Source organism: Chiloscyllium punctatum, chromosome 39 (genome assembly GCF_047496795.1).
Source record: "Chiloscyllium punctatum isolate Juve2018m chromosome 39, sChiPun1.3, whole genome shotgun sequence".
NCBI lineage: Eukaryota > Metazoa > Chordata > Chondrichthyes > Orectolobiformes > Hemiscylliidae > Chiloscyllium > Chiloscyllium punctatum.
In genome coordinates, this window is record NC_092777.1 from 70,024,279 (window position 1) to 70,050,978 (window position 26,700).

The 26,700-nt window shown below is 59.1% G+C and overlaps 1 protein-coding gene across 2 annotated transcripts in view; it reads right to left on the reverse strand.

Moving 5' to 3' along the window:
* The window catches only part of LOC140464193 (rab11 family-interacting protein 4-like), a 262,017-nt gene that overhangs the window by 76,130 nt on the left and 159,187 nt on the right, over positions 1 to 26,700 (reverse strand). For both annotated transcript variants that reach the window (XR_011954873.1, XM_072559041.1), the window contains exon 3: positions 16,215 to 16,297. Coding sequence is in view for 1 of the 2 variants with exons in the window: in XM_072559041.1 (XP_072415142.1) it covers positions 16,215 to 16,297 (83 nt within the window). In the remaining variant the exon portion in view is untranslated. The remainder of the gene's footprint in view (positions 1 to 16,214; positions 16,298 to 26,700) is intronic.

Here is a 26,700-nt window from a genome sequence, read left to right on the forward strand (position 1 = left end):
CACACTCCAGACACACGGCTCCCCTCACACTCTCCAGACACACCGCTCCCCTCACACTCTCCAGACACACGGCTCCCCTCATACTCTCCAGACACAAGACTCCCCTCACACTCTCCAGACACAAGACTCCCCTCACACACTCCAGACACGCGACTCCCCTCACACTCCCCAGACACACGACTCCCCTCACACACTCCAGACACAAGACTCCCCTCACACACTCCAGACACACCGCTCCCCTCACACACTCCAGACACGCGACTCCCCTCACACTCCCCAGACACACGACTCCCCTCACACACTCCAGACACACGACTCCACTCACACTCTCCAGACACACGACTCCCCTCACACTCTCCAGACACACCGCTCCCCGCACACACTCCAGACACACGACTCCCCTCACACTCTCCAGACACACCGCTCCCCGCACACACTCCAGACACACGACTCCCCTCACACTCTCCAGACACACGACTCCCCTCACACTCTCCAGACACACGACTCCCCTCACACACTCCAGACACACGACTCCCCTCACACTCTCCAGACACACCGCTCCCCGCACACACTCCAGACACACGACTCCCCTCACACTCTCCAGACACACGACTCCCCTCACACTCTCCAGACACACGGCCCCCCGCACACACTCCAGACACACGACTCCCCTCACACACTCCAGACACACGACTCCCCTCACACACTCCAGACACACGACTCCCCTCACACTCTCCAGACACACGGCCCCCCGCACACACTCCAGACACGCGACTCCCCTCACACTCCCCAGACACACGACTCCCCTCACACTCCCCAGACACACGACTCCCCTCACACACTCCAGACACACGACTCCACTCACACTCTCCAGACACACGACTCCCCTCACACTCCCCAGACACACGGCCCCCCGCACACACTCCAGACACACGACTCCCCTCACACACTCCAGACACACGGCCCCCCTCACACACTCCAGACACACGACTCCCCTCACACTCTGCAGACACACGACTCCCCTCACACACTCCAGACACACGACTCCCTTCACACACTCCAGACACACGGCTCCCCTCACACACTCCAGACACACGACCCCCCTCACACTCTCCACACACACGACTCCCCTCACACTCTCCAGACACACGACTCCCCTCACACTCTCCAGACACACGGCCCCCCTCACACTGTCCACACACACAACGCCCCTCACACTCTCCAGACACACGACTCCCCTCACACTCTCCAGACACACCGCTCCCCTCACACACTCCAGACACACGACTCCCCTCACACTCTCCAGACACACCGCTCCCCTCACACACTCCAGACACACGACTCCCCTAACACTCTCCAGACACACGGCTCCCCTCACACACTCCAGACACACGACTCCCCTCACACTCTCCAGACACACGACTCCCCTCACACACTCCAGACACACGACTCCCCTCACACTCTCCAGACACACCACTCCCCTCACACACTCCAGACACACGGCCCCCCTCACACTCTCCAGACACACGACTCCCCTCACACACTCCAGACACACGACTCCCCTCACACAGTCCAGACACACGACTCCCCTCACACTCTCCAGACACACGACTCCCCTCACACAGTCCAGACACACGACTCCCCTCACACAGTCCAGACACACGACTCCCCTCACACTCTCCAGACACACGACTCCCCTCACACTCTCCAGACACACGACTCCCCTCACACACTCCAGACACACGACTCCCCTCACACTCTCCAGACACACGGCTCCCCTCACACACTCCAGACACACGACTCCCCTCACACTCTCCAGACACACGGCTCCCCTCACATACTCCAGACACACGGCCCCCCTCACACTCCCCAGACACACGGCTCCCCTCATACTCCCCAGAACACGGCTCCCCTCACACTCTCCAGACACACGGCCCCCCTCACACTCTCCAGACACACGGCCCCCCTCACACTCCCCAGACACACGGCTCCCCTCATACTCCCCAGAACACGGCTCCCCTCACACTCTCCAGACACACGGCCCCCATCACACTCTCCAGACACACGACTCCCCTCACACTCTCCAGACACACGACTCCCCTCACACACTCCTGACACACCGCTCCCCTCACACTCTCCAGACACACGACTCCCCTCACACTCTCCAGACACACGGCTCCCCTCATACTCCCCAGAACACGGCTCCCCTCACACACTCCAGACACACCGCTCCCCTCACACTCCCCAGACACACGACTCCCCTCACACTCTCCGGACACACGACTCCCCTCACACTCTCCAGACACACGGCTCCCCTCACACACTCCAGACACACGACTCCCCTCACACTCTCCGGACACACGACTCCCCTCACACTCTCCAGACACACGACTCCCCTCACACTCCCCAGACACACGACTCCCCTCACACTCTCCAGACACACGACTCCCCTCACACACTCCAGACACACGACTCCCCTCACACTCTCCAGACACACGACTCCCCTCACACTCTCCAGACACACGGCTCCCCGCACACTCTCCAGACACACGGCCTCCCTCACACACTCCAGACACACGGCCTCCCTCACACACTCCAGACACACGGCCTCCCTCACACTCTCCAGACACACGACTCCCCTCACACACTCCAGACACACGGCCTCCCTCACACACTCCAGACACACGGCTCCCCTCACACTCTCCAGACACACGGCCTCCCTCACACACTCCAGACACACGGCTCCCCTCACACTCTCCAGACACACGGCTACCCTCACACTCTCCAGACACACGGCTCCCCTCACACAGTCCAGACACACAACTCCCCTCACACTCTCCAGACACACGACTCCGCTCACACTCTCCAGACACACCGCTCCCCTCACACACTCCAGACAGACGACTCCCCTCACACTCTCCAGACACACCGCTCCCCTCACACTCTCCAGACACACGACTCCCCTCACACACTCCAGACAGACGACTCCCCTCACACTCTCCAGACACACGGCTCCCCTCACACACTCGAGACACACGACTCCCCTCACACTCTCCAGACACACGGCTCCCCTCACACTCCCCAGACACACGGCTCCCCTCACACTCTCCAGACACACGACTCCCCTCACACACTCCAGACACACGACTCCCCTCACACACTCCAGACACACGACTCCCCTCACACAGTCCAGACACACGACTCCCCTCACACTCTCCAGACACAACGCTCCCCTCAGACACTCCAGACACACGGCTCCCCTCACACACTCCACACACACGACTCCCCTCACACTCTCCAGACACACGGCCCCCCTCACACACTCCAGACACACGACTCCCCTCACACACTCCAGACACACGACTCCCCTCACACTCTCCAGACACAACGCTCCCCTCACACACTCCAGACACACGACTCCCCTCACACACTCCAGACACACCGCTCCCCTCCCACTCTCCAGACACACGGCTCCCCTCACACACTCCAGACACACGACTCCCCTCACACTCTCCAGACAGACGACTCCCCTCACACTCTCCAGACACACGACTCCCCTCACACACTCCAGACACACGACTCCACTCACACTCTCCAGACACACGACTCCCCTCACACTCTCCAGATACACGGCTCCCCTCACACACTCCAGACACACGACTCCACTCACACACTCCAGACACACGGCCCCCCTCACACTCTCCAGACACACGACTCCCCTCACACTCTCCAGACACACGACTCCCCTCACACACTCCAGACACACGGCCCCCCTCACACTCTCCAGACACACGACTCCCCTCACACTCTCCAGACACACGACTCCCCTCACACACTCCAGACACACGGCCCCCCTCACACTCTCCAGACACGCGACTCCCCTCACACACTCGAGACACACGACTCCCCTCACACTCTCCAGACACACCGCTCCCCGCACACACTCCAGACACACGGCTCCCCTCACACTCTCCAGACACACGGCTCCCCTCACACTCTCCAGACACACGACTCCCCTCACACTCTCCAGACACACGGCTCCCCTCACACTCTCCAGACACACGGCCCCCCTCACACTCTCCAGACACACGACTCCCCTCACACTCTCCAGACACACGGCCCCCCTCACACTCTCCAGACACACGGCTCCCCTCACACTCTCCAGACACACGGCCCCCCTCACACTCTCCAGACACACGGCCCCCCTCACACACTCCAGACACACGACTCCCCTCACACTCTCCAGACACACGGCCCCCCTCACACTCTCCAGACACACGGCTCCCCTCACACTCTCCAGACACACGGCCCCCCTCACACACTCCAGACACACGACTCCCCTCACACTCTCCAGACACACGGCTCCCCTCACACTCTCCAGACACACGACTCCCCTCACACACTCCAGACACACGACTCCCCTCACACTCTCCAGACACACGGCCTCCCTCACACTTTCCAGACACACGACTCCCCTCACACTCTCCAGACACACGACTCCCCTCACACTCTCCGGACACACGACTCCCCTCACACTCTCCAGACACACGACTCCCCTCACACTCTCCAGACACACGACTCCCCTCACACACTCCAGACACACGACTCCCCTCAGACACTCCAGACACACGGCCCCCCTCACACTCTCCAGACACACGACTCCCCTCACACTCTCCGGACACACGACTCCCCTCACACTCTCCAGACACACGACTCCCCTCACACTCTCCAGACACACGACTCCCCTCACACACTCCAGACACACGACTCCCCTCAGACACTCCAGACACACGACTCCCCTCACACTCTCCAGACACACGACTCCCCTCACACACTCCAGACACACGGCTCCCCTCACACACTCCAGACACGCGTCTCCCCTCACACACTCCAGACACAAGGCTCCCCTCACACTCTCCAGACACACGACCCCCCTCACACTCTCCAGACACACGGCTCCCCTCACACTCTCCAGACACACGACTCCCCTCACACTCTCCAGACACACCGCTCCCCTCACACACTCCAGACACACGGCCCCCCTCACACTCCCCAGACACACGGCCCCCCTCACACTCTCCAGACACACGACTCCCCTCACACACTCCAGACACACGACTCCCCTCACACACTCCAGACACACGACTCCCCTCACACACTCCAGACACACGACTCCCCTCACACTCTCCAGACACACCGCTCCCCTCACACACTCCAGACACACGGCTCCCCTCACACTCTCCAGACACACGACTCCCCTCACACTCTCCACACACACGGCTCCCCTCACACACTCCAGACACACGACTCCCCTCACACTCTCCAGACACACGACTCCCCTCACACTCTCCAGACACACGACTCCCCTCACACTCTCCACACACACGGCTCCCCTCACACACTCCAGACACACGGCCCCCTCACACTCTCCAGACACACGACTCCCCTCACACACTCCAGACACACGACTCCCCTCACACTCTCCAGACACACGACTCCCCTCACACTCTCCAGACACACGGCCCCCCTCACACTCTCCACACACACGGCTCCCCTCACACTCTCCAGACACACGGCCCCCCTCACACTCTCCACACACACGGCTCCCCTCACACACTCCAGACACACGACTCCCCTCACACTCTCCAGACACACGGCTCCCCTCACACTCTCCAGACACACGACTCCCCTCACACTCTCCAGACACACGACTCCCCTCACACACTCCAGACACACGACTCCCCTCACACTCCCCAGACACACCGCTCCCCTCACACACTCCAGACACACGGCTCCCCTCACACTCTCCAGACACACGACTCCCCTCACACTCTCCAGACACACGACTCCCCTCACACTCTCCAGACACACGACTCCCCTCACACACTCCAGACACCCGGCTCCCCTCACACTCTCCAGACACCCGGCTCCCCTCACACACTCCAGACACACGACTCCCCTCACACTCTCCAGACACACGGCTCCCCTCACACACTCCAGACACACGACTCCCCTCACACTCTCCACTCACACGGCTCCCCTCACACACTCCAGACACACGACTCCCCTCACACTCTCCAGACACACCGCTCCCCTCACACACTCCAGACACACGACTCCCCTCACACTCTCCAGACACACGGCTCCCCTCACACACTCCAGACACACGACTCCCCTCACACTCTCCAGACACACGGCCCCCCTCACACTCTCCAGACACACGACTCCCCTCACACTCTCCAGACACACGGCCCCCCTCACACACTCCAGACACACGACTCCCCTCACACTCTCCAGACACACGGCCCCCCTCACACTCTCCAGACACACGACTCCCCTCACACACTCCAGACACACGACTCCCCTCACACTCTCCAGACACACGGCTCCCCTCACACACTCCAGACACACGACTCCCCTCACACTCTCCAGACACACGGCCCCCCTCACACTCTCCAGACACACGACTCCCCTCACACTCTCCAGACACACGGCTCCCCTCACACACTCCAGACACACGACTCCCCTCACACTCTCCAGACACACGGCCCCCCTCACACACTCCAGACACACGACTCCCCTCACACTCTCCAGACACACGGCTCCCCTCACACACTCCAGACACACGACTCCCCTCACACTCTCCACTCACACGGCTCCCCTCACACACTCCAGACACACGACTCCCCTCACACTCTCCAGACACACCGCTCCCCTCACACACTCCAGACACACGACTCCCCTCACACTCTCCAGACACACGGCCCCCCTCACACTCTCCAGACACACGACTCCCCTCACACTCTCCAGACACACGGCTCCCCTCACACACTCCAGACACACGACTCCCCTCACACTCTCCAGACACACGGCCCCCCTCACACACTCCAGACACACGACTCCCCTCACACTCTCCAGACACACGGCTCCCCTCACACACTCCAGACACACGACTCCCCTCACACTCTCCACTCACACGGCTCCCCTCACACTCTCCAGACACACCGCTCCCCTCACACTCTCCAGACACACGGCCCCCCTCACACTCTCCAGACACACGACTCCCCTCACACACCATTCCACTCACATTAGCGAGGAGTGCAGGGCCCAGCACTCACTCCCTCACTCACTTCCTCCCTCACTACCTCACTCACTCAATCACTCACACGCTCACTCACTACCTCACTCACTCACTACCCCACTCACTCGTTCACTCACTACCTCACTCCATCACTCACTACCTCACTCCCTCATTCCCTCACTTACTACCCCACTTACCTGCTCACTCACTCACTCCCTCATTCCTTCACTCACTACCCCACTTACCCGCTCACTCCCTCACTCACTACCCCACTCACTCGCTCACTCACTCGCTCACTACCCCACTCACTCACACACTCACTCGCTCACTCACCCGTTCGCTCAGTCACCCCCTCACACACTCACTCACCCAGTCACTCACCCACTCACTCACTCACCCCCTCACTCACTCACTCACCCCCTCACTCACTCACTCACCCCCTCACTCACTCACTCACCCACTCACTCACCCACTCACTCACACACCCACTCACTCACTCACTCCCTCACTACAACTCCCTCACCCACTCACTCACCCACTCACTCGCCCACTCACTCACCCACTCACTCCCTCACTACAACTCCCTCACTCACTCACTCACTCACCCACTCACTCACCCACTCACTCACTCACCCCCTCACCCACTCACCCACCCCCTCACTCACTCACTCACCCACTCACTCACCCCCTCACTCACCCCCTCACTCACTCACCCACTCACTCACCCACTCACTCACTCACCCCCTCACTCACTCACTCACTCACTCACTACAACTCCCTCACTCACTCACTCACCCACTCACTCACCCACTCACTCACTCACCCCCTCACTCACTCACCCACTCACTCACTCACTCACCCCCTCACTCACTCACTCACCCACTCACTCACTCACCCACCCACTCACTCACTCACTCACTCACTCACCCCCTCACTCACTCACTCACCCACTCACTCACTCACCCACTCACTCACCCCCTCACTCACCTCCTCACTCACTCACTCACCCACACACTCACTCACTCACCCACTCACTCACTCACCCCCTCACTCACTCACTCACCCGCTCACTCACTCACCCACTCACCCACCCACTCACTCACTCACTCACTCACCCACTCACTCACACACTCACCCACTCATCCACTCACCCGCTCACTCACCCCCTCACTCACTCACCCCCTCACTCACTCACTCACCCACTCACTCACTCACCCACTCACTCACTCACCCACCCACTCACCCCCTCACTTACCCCCTCACTCACTCACTCACCCCCTCACTCACTCACCCCCTCACTCACTCACTCACCCACTCACTCACTCACCCACTCACCCCCTCACTCACTCACTCACCCACTCATCCACTCACCCACTCACTCACTCACCCCCTCACTCACTCACTCACTCACTCACTCACTCACTCACCCACTCACCCCCTCACTCACTCACTCACCCCCTCACTCACCCACTCACTCACTCACCCACTCACCCACTCACTCACCCACTCACCCACTCACTCACCCCCTCACTCACCCACTCACTCACTCACCCACTCACTCACTCACCCACTCACTCACTCATTCACTCACTCACCCACTCACTCACTCACCCCCTCACTCACTCACTCACCCACTCACTCACCCACTCACTCACCCCCTCACTCACTCACTCACTCACTCACTCACCCACTCACTCACCCCCTCACTCACTCACTCACCCACTCACTCACCCCCTCACTCACTCACTCACCCACTCACTCACCCCCTCACTCACTCACTCACTCACTCACCCACTCACTTGCTCACTCACTCGCTCACTCACTCGCTCACTCACTCAGTCACTCACTCACCCCCTCACTCACTCACTCACCCACTCACTCACCCACTCACTCACCCCCTCACCCACTCACTCACTCACCCACTCACTCACTCACTCACCCACTCACTCACTCACCCACTCACTCACTCACCCGCTCACTCACTCACTCACTCACTCACTCACTCACCCACTCACTCACCCACTCACTCACCCACTCACTCACTCACTCGCTCACTCACTCACTCACCCACTCACTCACTCACTCACTCACCCACCCACTCCCTCACTCACTCACTCACTCACTCACCCACTCCCTCACTCACTCACTCACCCACTCACTCACTCACCCACTCACCCACTCACTCACCCACTCTCTCACTCACTCACCCCCTCACTCACTCACTCACTCACCCACTCACTTGCTCACTCACTCGCTCACTCACTCACTCACTCACTCACTCACTCACTCACCCCCTCACTCACTCACTCACTCACTCACTCATCCACTCACCCGCTCACTCACTCACTCACTCACTCACTCACTCACTCACTCACTCACCCCCTCACTCACTCACTCACCCACTCACTCACCCCCTCACTCACCCCCTCACTCACTCACCCACTCACTCACTCACTCACCCGCTCACTCACTCACCCGCTCACTCACTCACCCACTCACTCACTCACCCCCTCACTCACTCACTCACTCACTCACCCACTCACTCACCCGCTCACTCACTCACCCGCTCACTCACTCACCCGCTCACTCACTCACTCACTCCCTCACTCACCCCCTCACTCACTCACTCACTCACCCCCTCACTCACTCACCCACTCACTCACTCGCTCACTCACTCACCCGCTCACTCACTCACCCGCTCACTCACTCACTCACTCACTCACTCACTCACTCACTCACTCACTCACCCACTCACTCACCCACTCACTCACCCACTCACTCACTCACTCACTCACCCACTCACTTGCTCACTCACTCACTCATCCACTCACCCCCTCACTCACTCACTCACTCACCCACTCACTTGCTCACTCACTCACTCACTCCCTCACTCACCCCCTCACTCACCCACTCACCCACTCACTTGCTCACTCACTCACTCACTCACTCCCTCACTCACCCCCTCACTCACCCACTCACTCACTCACCCGCTCACTCACTCACCCGCTCACTCACTCACTCACTCCCTCACTCACCCCCTCACTCACCCACTCACTCACCCACTCACTCACCCCCTCACTCACTCACTCACCCACTCACTCACTCACCCCCTCACTCACTCACTCACCCACTCACTCACCCCCTCACTCACTCACTCACCCACTCACTCACCCCCTCACTCACTCACTCACTCACTCACCCACTCACTTGCTCACTCACTCGCTCACTCACTCGCTCACTCACTCAGTCACTCACTCACCCCCTCACTCACTCACTCACCCACTCACTCACCCACTCACTCACCCCCTCACCCACTCACTCACTCACCCACTCACTCACCCACTCACTCACCCACTCACTCACCCACTCACTCACTCACTCGCTCACTCACTCACTCACCCACTCACTCACTCACCCACTCACCCACTCCCTCACTCACTCACTCACTCACTCACTCACCCACTCACCCACTCACTCACTCACTCACCCACTCACTCACCCCCTCACTCACTCACTCACTCACTCACCCACTCACTTGCTCACTCACTCGCTCACTCACTCGCTCACTCACTCATCCACTCACCCGCTCACTCACTCACTCACTCACTCACTCACTCACCCCCTCACTCACTCACTCACTCACTCATCCACTCACCCGCTCACTCACTCACTCACTCACTCACTCACTCACTCACTCACTCACTCACTCACCCCCTCACTCACTCACTCACCCACTCACTCACCCACTCACTCACCCCCTCACTCACTCACCCACTCACTCACTCACTCACCCGCTCACTCACTCACCCACTCACTCACTCACCCCCTCACTCACTCACTCACTCACCCACTCACTCACCCGCTCACTCACTCACCCACTCACTCACTCACCCGCTCACTCACTCACTCACTCCCTCACTCACCCCCTCACTCACTCACTCACCCCCTCACTCACTCACCCACTCACTCACTCGCTCACTCACTCACCCGCTCACTCACTCACCCGCTCACTCACTCACTCACTCACTCACTCACTCACCCACTCACTCACCCACTCACTCACTCACTCACTCACCCACTCACTTGCTCACTCACTCACTCATCCACTCACCCCCTCACTCACTCACTCACTCACCCACTCACTTGCTCACTCACTCACTCACTCCCTCACTCACCCCCTCACTCACCCACTCACCCACTCACTTGCTCACTCACTCACTCACTCCCTCACTCACCCCCTCACTCACCCACTCACTCACTCACTCACTCACTTAACCGCTCACTCACTCACCCGCTCACTCACTCACTCACTCCCTCACTCACCCCCTCACTCACCCACTCACTCACCCACTCACTCACTCACTCACTCACCCACTCACTCACCCCCTCACTCACTCACTCACCCACTCACTCACTCACCCCCTCACTCACTCACTCACCCACTCACTCACCCCCTCACTCACTCACTCACCCACTCACTCACCCCCTCACTCACTCACTCACTCACTCACCCACTCACTTGCTCACTCACTCGCTCACTCACTCGCTCACTCACTCAGTCACTCACTCACCCCCTCACTCACTCACTCACCCACTCACTCACCCACTCACTCACCCCCTCACCCACTCACTCACTCACCCACTCACTCACCCACTCACTCACCCACTCACTCACCCACTCACTCACTCACTCGCTCACTCACTCACTCACCCACTCACTCACTCACCCACTCACCCACTCCCTCACTCACTCACTCACTCACTCACTCACCCACTCACCCACTCACTCACTCACTCACCCACTCACTCACCCCCTCACTCACTCACTCACTCACTCACCCACTCACTCGCTCACTCACTCGCTCACTCACTCGCTCACTCACTCATCCACTCACCCGCTCACTCACTCACTCACTCACTCACTCACTCACCCCCTCACTCACTCACTCACTCACTCATCCACTCACCCGCTCACTCACTCACTCACTCACTCACTCACTCACTCACTCACTCACTCACCCCCTCACTCACTCACTCACCCACTCACTCACCCACTCACTCACCCCCTCACTCACTCACCCACTCACTCACTCACTCACTCACCCGCTCACTCACTCACCCACTCACTCACTCACCCCCTCACTCACTCACTCACTCACCCACTCACTCACCCGCTCACTCACTCACCCACTCACTCACTCACCCGCTCACTCACTCACTCACTCCCTCACTCACCCCCTCACTCACTCACTCACCCCCTCACTCACTCACCCACTCACTCACTCGCTCACTCACTCACCCGCTCACTCACTCACCCGCTCACTCACTCACTCACTCACTCACTCACTCACTCACTCACCCACTCACTCACCCACTCACTCACTCACTCACCCACTCACTTGCTCACTCACTCACTCATCCACTCACCCCCTCACTCACTCACTCACTCACCCACTCACTTGCTCACTCACTCACTCACTCCCTCACTCACCCCCTCACTCACCCACTCACCCACTCACTTGCTCACTCACTCACTCACTCCCTCACTCACCCCCTCACTCACCCACTCACTCACTCACTCACTCACTTAACCGCTCACTCACTCACCCGCTCACTCACTCACTCACTCCCTCACTCACCCCCTCACTCACCCACTCACTCACCCACTCACTCACTCACTCACTCACCCACTCACTTGCTCACTCACTCACTCACCCCCTCACTCACCCACTCACTTGCTCACTCACTCACTCACCCGCTCACTCACCCACTCACTCGCTCACTCACTCGCTCACTCACTCACTCACTCACCCACTCACTCACTCACCCACTCACCCCCTCACTCACCCACTCACTTGCTCACTCGTCTCCTCACTCACTCACCCACTCACTCACTCACACACCCACTCACTCACTCTCTCACTACCTCACTCCCTCACTCAATATCCCACTCACTACCTCACTCACTCCATTACTACCTCACTTCCTCACCCAATCACTTACTACCTCACTCATTATCTCACTCTCTACCTCACTCACTCCATTACTCATGCACTAACTCACACACTCACTCACCCCCTCACTCACCCCCTCACTCACTCCCTCACTCACTCATCACTCACCCACTCACTCACTCACCTACCTCCACAACCACAACCATCTTCCTTTGTGCCAGGTATGACTCGAACCAGCGGAGAGTTTGCCCCCTGATACCCATTGATTCCAGTTTTGCCAGGGCTCCTTGATGCCTTACTCGGTCAAATGTGGCCTTGATGTCAAGAGCTGTCCCTCTCCCCACCCCTCGGGAATTCAGCTCCTTTGCCCATGTTTGAACCAAGGCTGTAATGAGGTCAGGAGCTGAGTGACCCTGGCAAACCCCAAACTGGGTGTTACTGAGCAGGTTATTGCTGAGCAGGTGCTGCTTGATAGCCCTGTTGATAACCCCTTCCATCACTTTATTGATGATGGAGAGTAGACTGATGGGGTGGGAACTGGCCAGGTTGGATTTGTCCTGCTTTTTGGGTACACGGCATACCTGGGCAATTTTCCACATTGTCGGGTAGATGCCATTGTTGTAACTATACTGGAAGAGCTTGGCTCGGGGAGCGGCACGTTCTGGAGCACACGTTTTCAGTACTATTGCTGGAATGCTTTAAGGGCCCATTGCCTTTGCAGTATCCAGTGCCTCCAACTGTTTCTTGATATCACATGGAGTGAATTGAATTGGTTGGAGACTGGTATCTGTGATCACTGGAGGAGCCCAAGACAGATCATCCACTCAGCACGTCTGACTGAAGATTGTTGCGAATGCATCAGCCTTATCTTTTGCCCTGATGAGCTGGGCTCCTCTATCATTGAGGTTGGGATATTTATGGAGCCACCTCCTCCAGTGAGTTGTTTCATTGTCTATCACCATTCATGATTGGATGTTTGGGTTAAATTAAAATTCACGCATTACTGCTTAAAAATCTCTCCCAAACAGAGGGAGATTTCTCTGTCCCCTCTGTCCAGACCCTCAAGACAGAAACAATCCCTCACCCCTCCATCTCTTCACCACCCTCACTCCTCACAGGTCTGGGACCGAGAGTGACAGTAGACTGGGAGTGATGGGGAGTATGTGAGGGAGAGGGAGAGAGGGTGAGGTGGAGGGGGAAGACGGTGAGGGTGAGGGGAGAGACAGAGGGAGGGAGGGGGAGACGGTGAGGGTGGGGCTTTTGCTACCTCTGAAGACATCAGCTCCCATTTGTGCTGACCACCCCACAGGGCAGTGGCCTCACTTTGGGAAATTCCTGCTTTAGCCATTTGGGAAATGGTCAGTTTTGCCTGAGCTCCTTTTGTGAAATGTATTCTGTCCCTGACCTTACCCTGACCCTGGACCTTACCCTGACCCTGGACCTTACCCTGACCCTGGACCTTACCCTGACCCTGACCTTACCCTGACCCTGGACCTTACCCTGACCTTACCCTGACCCTGGACCTTACCCTGACCCTGGACCATACCCTGACCTTACCCTGACCCTGGACCTTACCCTGACCCTGGACCATACCCTGACCCTGGACCTTACCCTGACCTTACCCTGACCCTGGACCTTACCCTGACCCTGGACCATACCCTGACCCTGGACCTTACCCTGACCCTGGACCATACCCTGACCCTGGACCATACCCTGACCCTGGACCTTACCCTGACCCTGGACCTTACCCTGACCCTGGACCATACCCTGACCTTACCCTGACCCTGGACCATACCCTGACCTTACCCTGACCCTGACCTTACCCTGACCCTGGACCATACCCTGACCTTACCCTGACCCTGGACCATACCCTGACCTTACCCTGACCCTGACCTTACCCTGACCCTGGACCTTACCCTGACCTTACCCTGACCCTGGACCTTACCCTGACCTTACCCTGACCCTGGACCTTACCCTGACCCTGGACCATACCCTGACCCTGGACCATACCCTGACCTTACCCTGACCCTGGACCTTACCCTGACCCTGGACCATACCCTGACCCTGGACCATACCCTGACCCTGGACCTTACCCTGACCCTGGACCATACCCTGACCCTGGACCATACCCTGACCTTACCCTGACCCTGGACCATACCCTGACCTTACCCTGACCCTGGACCATACCCTGACCCTGGACCTTACCCTGACCTTACTCTGACCCTGGACCGTACACTCCCTGACAACTTCCTCAAGTTCATTTCTTATTTGACCCAAAAATCTGCTCTCATTGTACCGGTTCAGGGGTCACAGGTCAGCAGGCCCCAGCTCAGGGGTACCAGGTCAGGGGTCACAGGTTAGCAGACACCAGCTCAGGGGGTACTGGGTTAGGGGTGACTGGTCAGTGCACCCAGTGTACTTGGCGAGAGTGTGTTTCCAATCTGTTCCTTCAGTTTGTCACAGGGACACTCTGAGCAAACACCTCGATATTTATAACATTCATCAACACCTTCTGAAAATATCAGCAACTCAGAATGTTCCAGAAACAGATAGGAGTCATTCCCTCAGTTCAGAAGAATGATTTGTAGAGAAAATGGAGCAGTGAGAATGTAGCAGGCCATTCTGCCCATCAACCTGCTCCTCCTTTCACTAAACTCACGGTCAATCAGAGCGAGGGCCAGATTGAGACAGAGGTGGGGAGTTGGAGGGTGAGTAGGGAGGAGGGGAGAGAATGAGGAGGGCGAGTGGATCGAGATTGTGTCTGTAACTTACGGCAAGATTTCCCAACTGACCAATGGCATGCAGAGTTGGTGTCATTCCAACCACAGGCTCCATCAACCCTGCAGCCAATCACAATTCTCCAAATTCACAACTGTGATTGGTGGAGGATTGATACCTTCAGCCAATCAAGATGATGGACACAGCAAATGATTGATGAACTCAGTCCATCACAGTGATCAACTCCAATGTAACCAATCAGTGCTGGAGGGAGGTGAGACACTGGGATTCCCCTGGGATTGGGAATGAGCAGGTATTCCCCGAGGCCGGCCTGAGACTGCACTGGGACAGGTCACGGCCTCACATTCTCAAATACCTCCTTCATCCAGGCAACACACGTCCACAAAACCCATTCCCACTCTCCCACTGAGATTCCAGACAGAATCCGGGCTGGAATATACCTGGCGACAGTAATAATCTTCATACACGGCGTCAAAGTGCGGGTTCTCCAGACACAGGACAGACCCCAATCGATCAGCACAACCTGTCAACACAAACAAATCAAATCACAGCAGGACAACAGCAAAACAGTCCCGAATTACTGCCCCTCACTGGGGCACAGTCCCAAATTACTGCCCCTCACTGGGACAAAGTCCCGAATTACTGCCCCTCACTGGGGCACAGTCCCGAATTACTGCCCCTCACTGGGACAAAGTCCCGAATTACTGACTCTCACTGGGGCACAGTCCCACACACTGCCCCTCACTGGGACAAAGTCCCGAATTACTGCCCCTCACTGGGGCACAGTCCCGAATTACTGCCCCTCACTGGGGCACAGTCCCAAATTACTGCCCCTCACTGGGACAAAGTCCCGAATTACTGCCCCTCACTGGGGCACAGTCCCGAATTACTGCCCCTCACTGGGGCACAGTCCCAAATTACTGCCCCTCACTGGGACAAAGTCCCGAATTACTGCCCCTCACTGGGGCACAGTCCCGAATTACTGCCCCTCACTGGGACAAAGTCCCGAATTACTGACTCTCACTGGGGCACAGTCCCACACACTGCCCCTCACTGGGGTACAGTCCCAAATTACTGCCCATCACTGGGGCACAGTCCCGAATTACTGCCCATCACTGGGGCACAGTCCCACACACTGACCCTCACTGGGGCACAGTCCCACACACTGCCCCACACTGGGACACAGTCCCACACACTGCCCCTCACTGGGGCACAGTCCCACACACTGCCCCACACTGGGACACAGTCCCACACACTGCCCCTCACTGGGGCACAGTCCCACACACTGCCCCTCACTGGGGTACAGTCCCAAATTACTGCCCATCACTGGGGCACAGTCCCGAATTACTGCCCATTACTGGGGCACAGTCCTGAATTACTGCCCATCACTGGGGCACAGTCCCACACACTGCCCCTCACTGGGGTACAGTCCCAAATTACTGCCCATCACTGGGGCACAGTCCCGAATTACTGCCCATCACTGGGGCACAGTCCTGAATTACTGCCCCTCACTGGGGCACAGTCCCGAATTACTGCCCCTCACTGGGCACAGTCCCACACACTGCCCCTTCACTGGGGCAAAGTCCCGAATTCCTGCTCCTCACTGGGGTACAGTCCCGAATTACTGCCCCTCACTGGGGTACAGTCCTGAATTATTGCCCCTCACTGGGGCACATTCCCGAATTATTGCTCCTCACTGGGGCACAGTCCCGAATTACTGCCCCTCACTGGGGTACAGTCCCGAATTACTGCCCCTCACTGGGGTACAGTCCCGAATTATTGCTCCTCACTGGGGCACAGTCCCACACACTGACCCTCACTGGGGCACAATCCCGAATTACATCCCCTCACTGGGGCACAGTCCCACACACTGACCCTCACTGGGGCACAATCCCGAATTACATCCCCTCACTGGGGCACAGACCCACACACTGACCCTCACTGGGGCACAGTCCCACACACTGACCCACACTGGGGCACAATCCCACACACTGCCCCTAACTGGGGCACAGTCCCGAATTATTGCCCCTCACTGGGGCACTGTCCCACACACTGACCCTCACCGGGGCACAGTCGAGAATTACTGACCCTCACTGGGGCACAGTCCCACACACTGCCCCACACTGGGGCACAGTCCCACACACTGCCCCACACTGGGGCACAGTCCCACACACTGACCCACACTGGGGCACAGTCCCGAATTATTGCCCCTCACTGGGGCACAGTCCCACACACTGACCATCACTGGGGCACAGTCCCGAATTACTGCCCCACACTGGGGCACAGTCCGGAATTACTGACCCTCACTGGGGCACAGTCCCACACACTGACCCTCACTGGGCTACACCACCCACACACTGACTCTCACTGGGGCACAGTCCCACACACTGCCCCTCACTGGGGCACAGTCCCATACACTGCCCCTCACTGGGGCACAGTCCCGAATTACTGACCCTCACTAGGGCACAGTCCCACACACTGCCCCACACTGGGGCACACCACCCACACACTGACCCTCACTGGGGCACAGTCCAACACACTGACCCTCACTGGGGCACAGTCCCACACACTGACCCACACTGGGGCACAATCCCACACACTGACCCTCACTGGGGCACCGTCCCGAATTACTGCCCCTCACTGGGGCACAGACCCGAATTACTGCCCCACACTGCGGCACAGTCCCGAATTACGTCCCCTCACTGGGGTACAGTCCCACACACTGCCCCTCACTGGGGCACAGTCCCGAATTATTGCCCCTCACTGGGGCACAGACCCACACACACTGGGGTACAGTCCCACACGCTGACCCTCACTGGGGCACACAACCCACACACTGTGCCACACTGGGGCACAGTCCAACACACTGCCCCTAACTGGGGCAAAGTCCCGAATTATGTCCCCTCACTGGGGCACACTCCCACACACTGCCCCTCACTGGGGCACAGTCCCGAATTATGTCCCCTCACTGGGGCAGAGTCCCACAAACTGACCCTCACTGGGGAACAGTCCCACACATTGACCCTCACTGGGGCACAGTCCCACACACTGACCCTCACTGGGACACAGTCCCTCACACTGCCCTCACTGGGGCACAGTCCCGAATTATTGCCCCTCACTGGGCCACCGTCCCACACACTGCCCCTCACTGGGGCACAGTCCCGAATTACTGCCCCTCACTGGGGCACAGTCCCGAATTACTGCCACACACTGGGGCACAGTCCCGAATTACTGACCCTCACTGGGGCACAGTCCCACAAACTGACCCTCACTGGGGCAAAGTCCCGAATTACTGTCCCACACTGGGGCACAGTCCCACACACTGACCCTCACTGGGACACAGTCCCACACACTGACCCTCACTGGGGCAAAGTCCCGAATTACTGACCCTCACTGGGGGACAGTCCCACACACTGACCCTCACTGGGGCAAAGTCCCGAATTACTGCCCCTCACTGGGGCACAGTCCCGAATTATTGCTCCTCACTGGGGCACTGTCCAACACACTGCCCCTCACTGGGGCACAGACCCGAATTATTGCCCCTCACTGGGGCACACTCCCACACACTGCCCCTCACTGGGGCACAGTCCCACACACTGCCCCTCACTGGGGCACAGACCCGAATTATTGCCCCTCACCGGGCCACCGTCCCACACACTGCCCCTCACTGGGGCACAGACCCGAATTATTGCCCCTCACCGGGCCACCGTCCCACACACTGCCCCTCACAGGGGCACAGTCCCGAATTACTGCCCCTCACTGGGGCACAGTCCCGAATTACTGCCCTACAGTGGGGAACAGTCCCACACACACTGGGGCACAGTCCCGAATTACTGCCCCTCACTAGGGCACAGTCCCGAATTACTGCCCCACACTGGGGCACAGTCCCACACAAACTGGGGTACAGTCCCGAATTACTGCCCCACACTGGGGCACAGTCCCACACACACAGGGGCACAGTCCCGAATTACTGCCCCTCACTAGGGCACAGTCCCGACTTATTGCCCCTCACTGGGGCACAGTCCCACACACTGACCCTCACTGGGCACAGTCCCGAATTACGTCCCCTCACTGGGGCACAGTCCCACACACTGACCCTCACTGGGGCACAGTCCCACACACTGACCCTCACTGGGGCACAGTCCCAAATTATTGCCCCTCACTGGGGCACAATCCCACACACTGACCCACACTGGGGCACAGTCCCAAATTACTGACCCTAACTGGGGCACAGTCCCGAATTAGTGACCCTCACTGGGGCACAGTCCCACACACTGACCCCCACTGGGGCACAATCTCACAAACTGACCCACACTGGGGCACAGTCCCACACACTGTCCCTCACTGGGACACAGTCCCACACACTGACCCTCACTGGGGCACAGTCCCACACACTGACCCTCACTGGGGCACAGTCCCGAATTGGTGACCCTCACTGGGGTACAGTGCCACACACTGCCCCACACTGCGGCACAGTCCCACACACTGCCCCTCACTGGGACACAGTCCCACACACTGACCCTCACTGGGGCACAGTCCCACACACTGACCCTCACTGGGGCACACCACCCACACACTGTGCCACACTGGGGTAAACACCCACACACTTACCCTCACTGGGGCACACCACCCACACACTGCCCCACAGTGGGGCACAGTCCCGAATATCTGACCCTCACTGGGGCACAGTCCCGAATTATTGACCCTCACTGGGGCACAGTCCCACACACTGACCCTCACTGGGGCATAGTCCCACACACTGCCCCTCACTGGGGCACACCACCCACACACTGTGCCACACTGGGGTAAACACCCACACACTTACCCTCACTGGGGCACACCACCCACACACTGATCCTCACTGGGCCACACCACCCACACACTGCACCTCACTGAGGCACACCACCCACACACTGCCCCACACTGGGGCATAGTCCCACACACTGACCCTCACTGGGGCACAGTCCCACACACTGCCCCACACTGGGGCACAGTCCCACACACTGAACCTCACTGGGGCACAGTCCCGAATTATTGCCCCTCACTGGGGCACAGTCCCACACACTGCCCCTCACTGGGGCACAGTCCCACACACTGACCCTCACTGGGACACAGTCCCACACACTGCCCCTCACTAGGGCACAGTCCCGAATTATTGCTCCTCACTGGGGCACAGTCCAACACACTGCCCCTCACTGGGGCACAGACCCGAATTATTGCCCCTCACTGGGGCACACTCCCACACACTGCCCCTCACTGGGGCACAGTCCCACACACTGCCCCTCACTGGGGCACAGACCCAAATTATTGCCCCTCACCGGGCCACCGTCCCACACACTGCCCGTCACGGGGGCACAGTCCCGAATTACTGCCCCTCACTGGGGCACAGTCCCGAATTACTGCCCTACACTGGGGTACAGTCCCACACACACTGGGGCACAGTCCCGAATTACTGCCCCTCACTAGGGCACAGTCCCAACTTATTGCCCCTCACTGGGGCACAGTCCCACACACTGACCCTCACTGGGCACAGTCCCGAATTACGTCCCCTCACTGGGGCACAGTCCCACACACTGACCCTCACTGGGGCACAGTCCCACACACTGACCCTCACTGGGGCACAGTCCCAAATTATTGCCCCTCACTGGGGCACAGTCCCACACACTGACCCTCACTGGGGCACAGTCCCGAATTAGTGACCCTCACTGGGGCACAGTCCCACACACTGACCCTCACTGGGGCACAGTCCCACACACTGACCCTCACTGGGGCACAGTCCCGAATTGGTGACCCTCACTGGGGTACAGTGCCACACACTGACCCTCACTGGGGCACAGTCCCAAATTATTGCCCCTCACTGGGACACAGTCCCACACACTGACCCTCACTGGGGCACAGTCCCACACACTATCCCTCACTGGGGCACACCACCCACACACTGTGCCACACTGGGGTAAACACCCACACACTTACCCTCACTGGGGCACACCACCCACACACTGACCCTCACTGGGGCACAGTCCCACACACTGACCCTCACTGGGGCACAATCCCACAAACTGACACACACTGGGGCACAGTCCCACACACTGACCCTCACTGGGGCACAGTCCCGAATTACTGACCCTAACTGGGGCACAGTCCCGAATTAGTGACCCTCACTGCGGCACAGTCCCACACACTGCCCCACACTGCGGCACAGTCCCACACACTGACCCTCACTGTGCCACACCACCCACACACTGTGCCACACTGGGGTAAACACCCACACACTTACCCTCTCTGGGGCACACCACCCACACACTGACCCTCACTGGGGCACAGTCCCACACACTGACCCTCACTGTGCCACACCACCCACACACTGTGCCACACTGGGGTAAACACCCACACACTGACCCTCACTGTGCCACACCACCCACACACTGTGCCACACTGGGGTAAACACCCACACACTTACCCTCATTGGGGCACACCACCCACACACTGCCCCCCACTCGGGCACACCACCCACACACTGACCCTCACTGGGGCACAGTCCCACACACTGACCCTCACTGGGGCACAGTCCCACACACTGCCCCACACTGGGGCACAGTCCCACACACTGCCCCACACTGGGGCACAGTCCCACACACTGACCCTCACTGGGGCACAGGCCCACACACTGCCCTTCACTCGTCTACAGTCCCAAATTAATAACCCTCACTGGGGCACAGTCCCACACACACTGGGGCACAGTCCTGAATTACTGCCCCTCACTGGGGCACAGTCCCGAATTATTGCCCCTCACTGGGGTACAGTCCCACACACTGACCCTGACTGGGGCACAGTCCCGAATTACGTCCCCTCACTGGGCACAGTCCCACACACTGACCCTCACTGGGGCACAGTCCCGAATTACTAACCCTCACTGGGGCACAGTCCCACAAACTGACCCTCACTGGGGCAAAGTCCCGAAATACTGTCCCACACTGGGACACAGTCCCACACACTGCCCCATACTGGGGCACAGTCCCACACACTGCCCCTCACTGGCCACAGTCCCGAATTATTGCCCCTCACTGGGCCACCGTACCACACACTGCCCCTCACTGGGGCACAGTCCCGAATTACTGCCCCACACTAGGGCACAGTCCCGAATTACTGCCCCTCACTGGGGCACAGTCCCGAATTACTGCCCCACACTGGGACACAGTCCTGAATTACTGACCCTCACTGGGGTACAGTCCCGAATTACTGCCCCACACTGGGGTACAGTCCCACACACACTGGGGCACAGTCCCGAATTACTGCCCCACACTGGGGCACAGTCCCATACAAACTGGGGTACAGTCCCGAATTACTGCCCCACACTGGGGCACCGTCCCACACAGAGTGGGGCACAGTCCCGAATTTCTGCCCCTCACTGGGGCACAGTCCCGAATTAATGCCCCTCACTGGGGCACAGTCCCACACACTGACCCTCACTGGGGCACAGTCCCAAATTACTGAACCTCACTGGGGGCACAATCCCGAATTATTGCCCCTCACTGGGGCACAGTCCTGAATTATTGCCCCTCACTGGGGCACAGTCCCACACACTGACCCTGACTGGGGCACAATCCCACACACTGGGGCACAGTCCCGAATTATTGACCCTCACTGGGGCACAGTCCCACACACTGACCCTCACTGGGGCACAGTCCCACACACTGACCCTCACTGGGGCACAGTCCCGAATTACTGACCCTGACTGGGGCACAGTCCCGAATTACTAACCCTCACTGGGGCACAGTCCCACACACTGCCCCTCACTGGGGCACAGTCCCGAATTATTGCCCCTCACTGGGGCACAGTCCAACACACTGACCCTCACTGGGGCACAGTCCCACACACTGCCCCTCACTGGGGCACAGTCCCACACACTGACCCACACTGGGGCAAAATCCCACAAACTGACCCTCACTGGGGTACACCACCCACACACTGACCCTCACTGGGGCACAGTCCAACACACTGACCCTCACTGGGGCACAGTCCCACACACTGACCCACACTGGGGCACAATCCCACACACTGACCCTCACTGGGGCACCGTCCCGAATTACTGCCCCTCACTGGGGCACAGTCCCGAATTACTGCCCCTCACTGGGGCACAGTCCCGAATTACTGCCCCACACTGGGGCACAGTCCGGAATTACTGACCCTCACTGGGGCACAGTCCCACACACTGCCCCACACTGGGGCACAGTCCCACACACTAACCCTCACTGGGGCACAGTCCCGAATTACTGACCCTCACTAGGGCACAGTCCCACACACTGCCCCACACTGGGGCACACCACCCACACACTGACCCTCACTGGGGCACAGTCCAACACACTGACCCTCACTGGGGCACAGTCCCACACACTGACCCACACTGGGGCACAATCCCACACACTGACCCTCACTGGGGCACCGTCCCGAATTACTGCCCCTCACTGGGGCACAGACCCGAATTACTGCCCCACACTGCGGCCCAGTCCCGAATTACGTCCCCTCACTGGGGTACAGTCCCACACACTGCCCCTCACTGGGGCACAGTCCCGAATTATTGCCCCTCACTGGGGCACAGACCCACACACACTGGGGCACAGTCCAACACACTGACCCTCACTGGGGCACAGTCCCACACACTGACCCACACTGGGGCACAATCCCACACACTGACCCTCACTGGGGCACCGTCCCGAATTACTGCCCCTCACTGGGGCACAGACCCGAATTACTGCCCCACACTGCGGCACAGTCCCGAATTACGTCCCCTCACTGGGGCACAGTCCAACACACTGCCCCTAACTGGGGCAAAGTCCCGAATTATTGCTCCTCACTGGGTCACAGTCCAACACACTGCCCCTCACTGGGGCACAGACCCGAAGTATAGCCCCTCACTGGGACACACTCCCACACACTGACCCTCACTGGGGCACAGTCCCGAATTATGTCCCCTCACTGGGGCAGAGTCCCACACACTGACCCTCACTGGGGAACAGTCCCACACATTGACCCTCACTGGGGCACAGTCCCACACACTGACCCTCACTGGGACACAGTCCCTCACACTGCCCTCACTGGGGCACAGTCCCGAATTATTGCCCCTCACTGGGCCACCGTCCCACACACTGCCCCTCACTGGGGCACAGTCCCGAATTACTGCCCCTCACTGGGGCACAGTCCCGAATTACTGCCACACACTGGGGCACAGTCCCGAATTACTGACCCTCACTGGGGCACAGTCCCACACACTGACCCTCACTGGGGCAAAGTCCCGAATTACTGTCCCACACTGGGGCACAGTCCCACACACTGACCCTCACTGGGACACAGTCCCACACACTGACCCTCACTGGGGCAAAGTCCCGAATTACTGACCCTCACTGGGGGACAGTCCCACACACTGACCCTCACTGGGGCAAAGTCCCGAATTACTGCCCCTCACTGGGGCACAGTCCCGAATTATTGCTCCTCACTGGGGCACTGTCCAACACACTGCCCCTCACTGGGGCACAGACCCGAATTATTGCCCCTCACTGGGGCACACTCCCACACACTGCCCCTCACTGGGGCACAGTCCCACACACTGCCCCTCACTGGGGCACAGACCCGAATTATTGCCCCTCACCGGGCCACCGTCCCACACACTGCCCCTCACTGGGGCACAGACCCGAATTATTGCCCCTCACCGGGCCACCGTCCCACACACTGCCCCTCACAGGGGCACAGTCCCGAATTACTGCCCCTCACTGGGGCACAGTCCCGAATTACTGCCCTACACTGGGGAACAGTCCCACACACACTGGGGCACAGTCCCGAATTACTGCCCCACACTGGGGCACAGTCCCACACAAACTGGGGTACAGTCCCGAATTACTGCCCCACACTGGGGCACAGTCCCACACACACAGGGGCACAGTCCCGAATTACTGCCCCTCACTAGGGCACAGTCCCGACTTATTGCCCCTCACTGGGGCACAGTCCCACACACTGACCCTCACTGGGCACAGTCCCGAATTACGTCCCCTCACTGGGGCACAGTCCCACACACTGACCCTCACTGGGGCACAGTCCCACACACTGACCCTCACTGGGGCACAGTCCCAAATTATTGCCCCTCACTGGGGCACAATCCCACACACTGACCCACACTGGGGCACAGTCCCAAATTACTGACCCTAACTGGGGCACAGTCCCGAATTAGTGACCCTCACTGGGGCACAGTCCCACACACTGACCCCCACTGGGGCACAATCTCACAAACTGACCCACACTGGGGCACAGTCCCACACACTGTCCCTCACTGGGACACAGTCCCACACACTGACCCTCACTGGGGCACAGTCCCACACACTGACCCTCACTGGGGCACAGTCCCGAATTGGTGACCCTCACTGGGGTACAGTGCCACACACTGCCCCACACTGCGGCACAGTCCCACACACTGCCCCTCACTGGGACACAGTCCCACACACTGACCCTCACTGGGGCACAGTCCCACACACTGACCCTCACTGGGGCACAGTCCCACACACTGACCCTCACTGGGGCACACCACCCACACACTGTGCCACACTGGGGTAAACACCCACACACTTACCCTCACTGGGGCACACCACCCACACACTGCCCCACAGTGGGGCACAGTCCCGAATATCTGACCCTCACTGGGGCACAGTCCCGAATTATTGCCCCTCACTGGGGCACAGTCCCACACACTGACCCTCACTGGGGCACAGTCCCACACACTGCCCCTCACTGGGGCACACCACCCACACACTGTGCCACACTGGGGTAAACACCCACACACTTACCCTCACTGGGGCACACCACCCACACACTGATCCTCACTGAGGCACACCACCCACACACTGCCCCACACTGGGGCATAGTCCCACACACTGACCC